This window comes from Emydura macquarii, unplaced genomic scaffold (assembly GCF_026122565.2).
Source record: "Emydura macquarii macquarii isolate MOO-44397 ecotype Brisbane River unplaced genomic scaffold, CSIRO-AGI_Emac_v2 contig_1253, whole genome shotgun sequence".
Taxonomy (NCBI): domain Eukaryota; kingdom Metazoa; phylum Chordata; order Testudines; family Chelidae; genus Emydura; species Emydura macquarii.
In genome coordinates this window covers 94,950,120-94,959,942 of record NW_027131390.1, presented here as the reverse complement: position 1 = coordinate 94,959,942, position 9,823 = coordinate 94,950,120, and the positions used below count along the sequence as shown (strand labels likewise).

The 9,823-nt window shown below is 40.5% G+C and overlaps 1 protein-coding gene across 4 annotated transcripts in view; it reads left to right on the top strand.

Moving 5' to 3' along the window:
• Positions 1-924: 924 nt before the first annotated feature.
• Positions 925-9,823, top strand: part of RAB3GAP1 (RAB3 GTPase activating protein catalytic subunit 1) — a 52,533-nt gene continuing 43,634 nt past the window's right edge. Inside the window, exons 1-4 of one of the 4 annotated variants that reach the window (XR_010919895.1) lie at positions 925-1,025; positions 1,110-1,165; positions 3,608-3,683; positions 5,141-5,273. Coding sequence is in view for 2 of the 4 variants with exons in the window: in XM_067549530.1 (XP_067405631.1) it covers positions 966-1,025; positions 1,110-1,165; positions 3,608-3,683; positions 5,141-5,273 (325 nt within the window). In the remaining 2 variants the exon portion in view is untranslated. Of the gene's footprint in view, positions 1,026-1,109; positions 1,166-3,607; positions 3,684-5,140; positions 5,299-9,823 lie in introns of those variants that run through there. The other 3 variants (XM_067549530.1, XM_067549529.1, XM_067549531.1) reach the window with 3 other exon arrangements.

Here is a 9,823-nt window from a genome sequence, read left to right as displayed (position 1 = left end):
TTGTCTTCAGTAGGACTTACAGTGGAACAGTTGATACACGTTAGTGATCCAAAAGTCAAAGCACACCTTTTTTAGAAGTGAAGACAAAGCCTGGGCAGACTCCTAGGAACTGGTTTACCACAAAGGAACATAAGAATGGCCAGACTGGGTCAGACCTCTGGTCCAGCTCACCCAGTCTCCTGTCTTCCCACAGTGGCCAGAGGCAGAAGCTTCAGAGGAAATGAACAGATCAGGGCAATGATCATGTGATCCGTTCCCTACTGCCCAGGACCAGCATATGGGCAGTGGAAGGTTTAGGGACACCCAGAGCCGGGGTTACATCCCTGACCGTCTCGTTTCATAGTCATTGCTGGATCTATCCGCCGCGAACTCATCTAATTCCTTTGTGAACCCCATTATAGTTCTGGCCTTCACAACATCCCCTGGCAGCGAGCTCCACAGGTGGCCCGGGCCTTGCGTGACAAACGACGTCTCGGGTCTATGGAACCCGTCGTGGGGTGAACACGGGCTCTTGTGTGGTGGGACGAAGCAAACAGCACCTCCTGGTTCATCTGCTCCACACCCCGCTCATCGTTTTCTAGACCCCCAGCACATCCCCCCGGATCATTGCCTTGCTGCACCGAGCAGCCCCGTCCTTTTCATCGCTGCTGGGAGGGAAGCTGTGCCGGGCCCCGCACCGCCGGGTCCCGTCTCTGGGCCGTGCCCAACGCTCATCCGGCTCGGCGGGCTGCACCGCAGGCGGCGTTCAAAGCACGGACCTAGCGTGGGCTTTCCCGGGGGTTAGGATATGCTCTGTCTCCTCTCTCCCGAGCAGACCGTTGCTGAGGGAGAGCAGGGGGCGGGGCAGGGCAGGGCTCTGCGCGCGAGCCCCCCCCCCGAGGCTGGCCTGCGGGCCTCGCCACTCACGGCTCGTCTTCCCCGCCTCCCCTGCGCCCGCCCGCCCGCCGCGAATCTCCCGTCATCCTATGCGCGCTGCTGCTACCGCTGCGGCCTACTGGCTGCGCAAGATGGCGGCGGACAGCGAGGTGAGCCCCCCCTGGCCCCGGCCCCATGCCGGTTCCTCCTAGCCCGCCCGCACTCACCGTCTCTCCCGTTCTTTCTCCCCGCAGCCCGAGTCCGACGTGTTTGAGATCACGGACTTCACCACCGCCTCCGAGTGGGAAAGGTACGAGACCACCCCCGCCCCCCTCCCCGGCCCTGCTGCATCGCCTCCGTCCCCAGTTCAGTCCCTTCCTTGGGTTATTAGCTCCCCTCACCCCCCCGGCCCCCAACCCCTGGGGCCGGGGCAGGGCAGCGTTGCAAGTGACGGGGAAGGGGCCATCAGAGAGGCGCCCAGTGTCATGGGTGACTGCACAGCGCGCGGCTTCCTAGACAAGCTCCTGCTTGCGCTCAGGGCAGGAGCCGACCCGCTATGGTCACCAGCTCCTTCCCCCAGCCCCAGGCTCCAGCGTCGTCTGGTCCCTCGGCCCCACACACGCCTTGGCGATTTTGTGACGCTTTCCCCACTCCTGGTAACCCCGGAGGAGGTAGCTGCTTGTGGGTGTGCTGGCGTAGGGAGCTGGCAGCATTTTTACTGTCCTGCTCTAATTCGGTCTAGATGATCCTGTGGCAAAATAGCCAGTGACTTCCTGGAGCCTTGTCCATCTGTGTTTCTCTTTCCAATTCTCTTTGTCATCACTGAAGGAGAACTAATGTTAACAGCAGTAGGGTGTCTTTCAGAAAAACTAGCGCAGCCACAGTTCTTCAGAGTGGGAACTGCATGTCATGTTATCACACCACTCTAAACACAATGTCAGTGCTTAAATACACAATACAATATTTCCTGTTGCATTCAGTTCAGTGCAGAGAGGTGCTTGTGTGGCTAAATGCAGTTATCCGTTTTGCCTGGCCATATCTTTGACGGAAAAAATTATCTTGTTTTGTAGTGTCAGAAAGTTAGTCATTTTTTTTCTTGTTTGCTTATTTAAAGTAGTAATGTGGACAGTGCACAGAATGTATTTCTGTGTGTGACACACATTCAGAAATAGTTGCTTGAAGTACTAGTTTGTCTGTATGCAGATAGAATGAGCACAGAAGAAAATTGACCCCTTCTAATTCGGTAGGCAGGAGGTGCTATCCCCATCATGAGAAATATTCCAATTTGGAGTATTGAAATGCCAATAAAACGTAGATGAGGCCCAGTCCAACTCCCAGTGAAATCAAAAGAAGTAGGATCAGACCCATCATCAGTTTGAGTATGTGTGAGAGTGAACTCCCTTAAAGTGAACATATTGTTAATGTAAAGTACCAGAAAACAGATGGTAAAGAATAATCCTGCATTATCTACCTTTTATAGGCCTTTCCATCTCTAGTTTATACGATTGAAAGGGGACTAAGCGACTATATAAAGTTTTATAGTCTGTTTGTGTTAAAATCTAAATTTTGTTTGCTATTTACGTAGTCCATGGTTCAGAATTTTGTTGCTTGTTTGTTTAAAATGAATATTTCTGATTGAATCCCAAGATTCTGAGGGTTTCTGGTGGTTACACTGAAGTTTCAAAGAATGAAGTCTCTCAGGGAGAAAAGTACATACCAAAATCTGTCTTCTCATTATTTGTAATAACTAGTTTAAGTACGCATTTTCAGCTGTTGGAAATTCAGAACAACACTCTTTGGCTAGTGCTGATTTATTGACTTTTACAAATGTTGGCTTGGTCATTTGGATTTCTGGTATTTTTGAACATAATAAAATCAACCAAGGAAAGTGTTCAAAACCATGTATTGTGAAAAATGTTGCCTTGCTCTGAATTACAAAGCATGAATTTGGATTCTGCTAAAACTCATCCAGAAAGTTCAGGCAACTTTCTAAACTAAGAGCAAATTTTGAGGGGTTTATCACTGTAACCAGAACCATAAACTAAATTTACAGCTTTATATCTGTAGGGTGCACTGTTTATTTTGTTAGTTATAATAAAATACTTGAGAGAGAGAGAGAGAGAGTTGCAGCTCAGCCTCTGGTCATCCTTCTCTGTTCCATATTACCCTTTATTTGTTCAGATACTGGATGACTTAAGCAGCACTGTATTATACAGTACATATTTTATTTTAAAATTAACTTTCCATGTGTATAATTTCTGAGTTGTTCAGTGAGGCAGATAAAATCATACCGTTTATAAATTACTTAATTTCTGCAGTTCTGTTTGGGTATACGTAGGTGTCCCCTCCCTCCCGCTGGATGGAATGCTTCTGCTTGCATCCTATGGATCAGATTGTGAGCACTTTATTTACACTGGTGATCAGTGAAATGAAAACCTGAATGAAGTGTAGCATCCCTTGAAATGGAACTACTGAGTGGAACTACTTATGTGAGTAAATGCTCACCAGTGTAAATAAGAGGCTCACAATCTGGCACAATCTGTAAGTAAGGTTTAGTATGAATGAAATAGAGAGAAAAAAATTGTATAAAATCCTAAAATAAGTTAACCGTTTTTTTCTCTAGGGTTGTTTGTAATGAGGTGTACTGTGCTCATTTTTCAGGAATTTCAATATATTGTACTGTCATTTTTAGGGAGATGAGTTCTAATGTAGATACCGTTCAGGAAATACTAATAATTTTTCTGCCCACTAGATTTATTTCAAAAGTTGAAGAAGTTTTGAATGACTGGAAACTTATTGGGATTTCTTCAGGCAAACCTCTAGAAAAGGTCAGTTTAATTACTTCTGAAATTCTCTGTATAGTGTATATTAATATTTACACTTCAAATTATGTTGTATTTGGCAGGCTAAAGTTTAAGGTTGCTTACAGTGAGAACAGTTTTCAGTGGGAATTTTACTTGCCAAAATGAATCTGTGGTTAAAATTACCTGTAAAGAGATGACTGGGAGATATTTTTTTCCAAAGGAAATGTTATATTGGTAATGAGTAGATCTTTGTGTGCTCCAGAGTTTTTTCCTGGATTCAGAGTGGGAAAGGCATTGTCTATGTTCCCATATGAGTTCTCAAGGATCTCTGTTTTATCTTCACTTCATGTCACTCAACCTTCATGATGCATGTGATACAGGTCTCCCAGGACTCCTTCAGAGCTACTCAGTGCTTGTCAGTATTTCATTATAGGCGATGCAGTTGTGGCTGAGGCACTCCCTTCCCTCAAACTCTAAAACAAAACAAAACAAAAAAACCCTTCATCCTTCTCTGAGCCCAGAACAGCAGATAGGAAACTATCCAGATATCCTGCATAGCAATGCAGAGAAATTCTGTACTGGGTGGGCTGGCCGGTACATTTTCAAAGGAGTATTATGAAACTAAATTTGGTGGTGAGAGGACAGTTTTTACGGTTAAAACTTGGTTATGTAATCAAATACTTTCAACCTTAATTATTAATATATTCCTACACCTTAAGGCTGAAACTTGTCTCTTGAGTTGTCTAGTCCAATAGTCTATTGACAGGAGCCATGTAACAAATATGAGGATGATGCAAATTAAGGAATTACTGTAGAAAAGTAGAATTGTTGTTAATCATACATATACAGTGATACTTAGTGTTATGCGGATACATTATATTTTAAACAATGGTCTGACCACTGTTTCTTCATCTGAAGCTTGATTGATATTTGTCTTTCATACATAGAACTATTTACTGTTCTCTGAAGGATAGAATTGTGTAATTACTTAGAAACAAGGTGAAATTCAAGATGAGTATTAGAAACAGAAAAGTATTTCATACCAAATACTGGAGGCAAGCAGTATACAATAGATGTAATCTCCTAAAGGAGCTGTTTGGTCTTTCAGTAAAGCACTGGTGAATACTCTTAAATCAGTGATTTTGTAGGAGAGATGAACAAATGCCTTTGGATTGCCAGATAATTCCAAAGGTGATTTATTTAGAATAATCAGACCTTTGAAATGAACAGACTTGATCATAGCAAGATTTGTTTTAGTATTTTGTTAACTTTGTAAAATGTTTTGGGACACCTTTTTTTGTTAATCTATATAAAATATGATACTAATAATAAATATATATTTATTATCTGTACCAGAAAGATTAATTCTGTAGGTAATTCTTGCAATATACTTTATATAATATAAAGGCTGATAAACCTTGATAAAAGTTAACCTAAAACTCCATGACCAACTAATATCTTGCCTCTTTTTCAATATGCAGGGTATATTTACCACTGGAACATGGGAGGAGAAGTCAGATAAAATTTCATTTGCTGACTTCAGGTTTTCCATTACTCATCATTATCTTGTGCAAGAAGCCAGTGACAAAGATGGAAAAGAGGAGTTGGTAGAAGGTGAATGATTGTTCTTTTACATATGGTAAATATGTGTAGAGTAGATGACATTCAGAAATTACTCTTCATTGTATCATGATAGTAGTGTAAAATTTCCAGCACATTAATTTGACTTGCCTAGAAACTTCAAAGATCTGCAGATTATGCGCTCAAACCATACACTGCGTGTCTGTTTAAAATATTTTGAAAACAGTAGCTTCCATGTAGTACTGTTAGTTGGTTCTCCCCACTTAATACCCTGTTTTAAAATTGATATTTAAGAATTTGAGACATTATGCTAGGTTACAAATCTAAAGGTCCTAAAATTCAACTGTCTGGCTGTTATCATGGTATAAATGGCAAAAATAGCAAGTGTTTAATCTGTATGAACTTCTTTGTTTGATATTGTGTACAGAAATGATAATTTTTAAGATCTTTAATTAATATCCAGTAATCTGTAGATACTCATTCTTGTGTATCTGGTTATATTACAGCTAAACACAACAGATCAATTTTAAACGCACATTGTCAGGCATGGCAAGGTTCTTTTTTATTGTACCCGAATTAATATGTCTCTTTAAATGTCCTCCTAATTCTGGGGAGAAAACCTACCCCCTCTAAATTATGCACAGTTTAAAAAGTGAGATGCAAAAAATCAAATAGCTTTTCTGAATAGCTCACATCCAGTAAATTGATGGCTCTTTATTTGTTACATTTGCTTCTTGGGAGGTAAATGCTGCATCTTTTCACAACTAACAGGAGTCTTATTAACCTAATATCTTGAATGTTTAAAAAAAAAAAAAAAGTCAGAAAAAAACATACATCTCAACATGTATGCATATGTGCATGAACTAAAAGAAATCTGGGAAAGCATTAACTTTAACTGGCTACTGACCATGACACTATATAAATAGTCTTATTCAAAATGAAACATCTCTGTATAACAATACTTTGCACTTACATTCCTTTTATCAGAGGATCTCAAAATACTTTACAAACTTTAAATATTCCATAATGAAGGTTTTACCCTCATATTACAAAAGGATAAACTTTGGCACAGGGAAGTTAATGGCCTGAACTCCCATTGATTTCTGCTGAAGTTGGGGTTGCTTATACCTGGGAAAATCAATTCCTAAACTACTTTCTGAGAGTGTACAGTGGGAGAGTTGAGGGTTAGAGTTTGGAAAACCTAACTTCCCAATCTTCTATTCAAACCTCTAGTTAACATAAGTAAAAAATCATATTTTGTGGTCTTCAGTATATCCCATATATTGAAAACTTCTTTCAAGAACAGTTTTACTAAAACTTATTGGTGTTTGGAACAATGTCGATCACTCTCTCTTGCTAATATGTCTGGGAGGAAACCCGAATCTTATGTCTGGTTGGCTCTTTTTAAATCTAATGTAAATATTGCTGTTAGCATTTCACATTAGTCAAACATTATATCAGCGATGAAAGAACATTGTAGCTTAGCAAACATACAAGAGCTTTATAATGGTATGTTTTGTTCACTATAACATTTACTTTCTTTGGGACATTAACAAATACTGCAGCAGAATCTAAAGTTGAAAAATCTGCATTATTTAATTATTTTATCATGAAAAGGATGTGAATGTATGTAATTGCAGTGTTTCCAACTGCACTGTCATCTAAAGGTTTCTTGTGTCTATGCAAAGCTTAATCAGAAAACAGTAAACCTAACTCCTCCCCATTCACCCACCAGCTCTAAAACATGCATCAGAATTTGAAACTATCAAGAATAAGTAAACTTCCAGTCTCATTATATTAAGCAACGTCTCAAAGCCCCTGAGGAGTTTTCATCTTTTTCAGAAATGCAGATGATAGCCAGTACATGCTTGCATTATTTGATTGGTAAAGTCCTTACAATGACAGTCCCTGTCCCAGCACTCTTTCTGGTATCTTTTGATAAATCTTGAATGATGTTTAGGAATTACCATAGCAGGAGCATCTTCTACTATTGTGATTTCCTTAACGATGTGCTTCAACACTTTTACAGATTAAGGCAACAAATACATTTTCCAAACTATTTGATAGCTATCCCTTCCCAGTGGAAGAAAGAATGGATTTGTTTTTTAAGGAAATCACTTTAAATTAAAAGTTATATCAGTGCTAGTGAAATGTGCTAGACTGACAACTGTGAAGGTTGACATGAGGTATGATGTGGAGTTGTCAAGTGTTGCAGTTACCACAGAAATAGGGATAAACAGTGACAGCACAATCACAGTAAAATGATCACTTTGAAATATTTGGATTAGTTTCTGCTAGTTTAATGACCCTCTTTCTATTTCAAGACATAAAATTGGATTTCTCTGTGACCTCAGAGCATCACAATGACAATCTAAAGGGTAATAATCCAATAATAATTTTGTACAGATATCGAAATGTGACAGCAGTGGTGACATTTCTAGTTATTATCACCATCTTGTTCATCATCATCATTCATCTTCTTTGTTGAGGGTGCGTGGGTTACCAGAGTCTTCATTGTCTTGGTATGTATGCAGTTCTGTGCAAGGAAGATTGTTCTGACTACAAAAACGATTGTGCAGTGACCACTACCGGTACAGGCACAAATAAGGTTAGATGCTGTTGAGTCCTTGAAGAATACAGGAAGTAGTTCATCATCTCCATTTTTCTATCCATGTTGCAATAGTAATTCAATATCTGTTTTACCTCTCCGTGAAGACATCTAAATCCTTGTTTGCCAAGATATTCTTTTGACATGCTCCTCAAAACTGTCTTCACATGGTAGGAGTTTGGTCAGTGACTTGTGATGACTAGATTGAGGTGCAAGCAATTCAGGTCTCTGTGGATCTCCTTTTCTGTCTCGCTGTGGTCATGCAGCACTGATACTATCTTCCTTGCTTCAGAAATTGTGGCTTGTCCATCACACTCTGCAAATTTGTCAAGGTCTTGGAAGTGTTAAGCTCCCTTTGTTTTGACAACTCTAAATACAGATCCTCCCTCACCCCCCTCTCGCAAATACCATGTTGGGGTGACAGTGTCATATCCTGTTAATGTGTGTCCTGCAAAAGTCAGGAGTGAGTGTGTCACAAAATTGCATGCAACACTTGTCAGTTGTGCTGGTAATGGGGCCTATTTTCAGCTCTCATGTTATCTATGTTACATTTTTAGAAAGTAGTAAACAGCAAGGACCAAAACATCTATTGGGTGACCTTTTAACACCAAGAAACCCAAAAACCATGTTTGCACATACAGCATGCAGAAGCATCCTTGTACCTGCTTCGTCTTGAGTACTCTACAAGTCCTTGGGCTTCCTCAGCCCTTTGATTGGTGATGGCTTTGCACTCCACCACTGGAAAAACCACCAGCAAGGAGTGTTTGTGTTGGCTGTGCCTCTACACTCTCAGGTTCATTTTGGACCATATATTTGGAGGAATTGTACGAGTGACTGCTTGCTGGATGCTGCATTTAGAAACTGTTCCATTGAGGCACAGGACATCCACTGGTCATTTGGTATTTCTTGCATCCAACTTTAGATGCTGTCCAGTGCTGTCTTTCTGCAGTTTTCACAAAGTTACTGTTGTCATATCTGTCAAATACTTTGATTACAGAATTAGGTTTGTCAGATCCTTTTAGGACTTCCCTCGAGTACTCAGCAGCCAATTCATCAAATGTGTGGATTTTGTCTCCAGCCATCATTTGTATGACAGCCATTGTATATCTGATTATTTATATATAATATGGAGGTTTCTTTATTGCATGCTCTTAGCTCATGAATTCTTTCAGATAGAACTTCCAGTTGATGTCCTAATTCAGCTTTGTCTGTTCTACTCCTTATTCCATCTGCATGGAAGAGAGACATAGGCACAGGTCCTGTTGGGTCACTAAGAACAGATGCCACTGAAACCTCATCTCTGGATCTTATTAAGGACAGGGCTCTGCAGAAGACAGTTTCTGGACTGATAGCTGCTGCGATTGTCCCTTCCTTGCCAGATATTTGCGAACATGGCCAAAACAACCAAATGTTTTGATGCCAGATTTCTTGATGCTGTTGAAGAAGCTACATGTCCCATCAGAATCAAGTGCACCTCTCACAAATCTCTCCATTTGTTGTTCTTCACCAACACCTGCTATTTTCAGTGGAGACTCTTGTATATCTGATGTTACATGCAGTCAAGTGGATATGTTGATAAGCACCTGTAGATGTGATTCAGGGTCAGATGGGACTGTCTTATTGCTGATGACCTGGTTGGTAAGAGCAGTAACTGCACTGAAGAGGGATGAAGAGCATGAGGCAAGGACTTGTTTATGGACTTTGTCTTCACCATTTCTTGTTAGGCCACTTCTTTCTCTTACAGCTTTTTAATATTCATAATATGAAGCTATGTATTGTCACCTCTAACACTAATACTAACCTATGTATAACTGCAGAATTGAAAAACAAGTTTCTAGAATATTTCAAAGGCTGGTACTGCATGAATCAATAACTATAAATGCAAGCCCGCCTACCAGAGAGGTAAGGTGGGTAAAGTAATATATTTCTTGGTCCAACTTCTGTTGGTGAATGAGACAAGATTTTTGATATCACC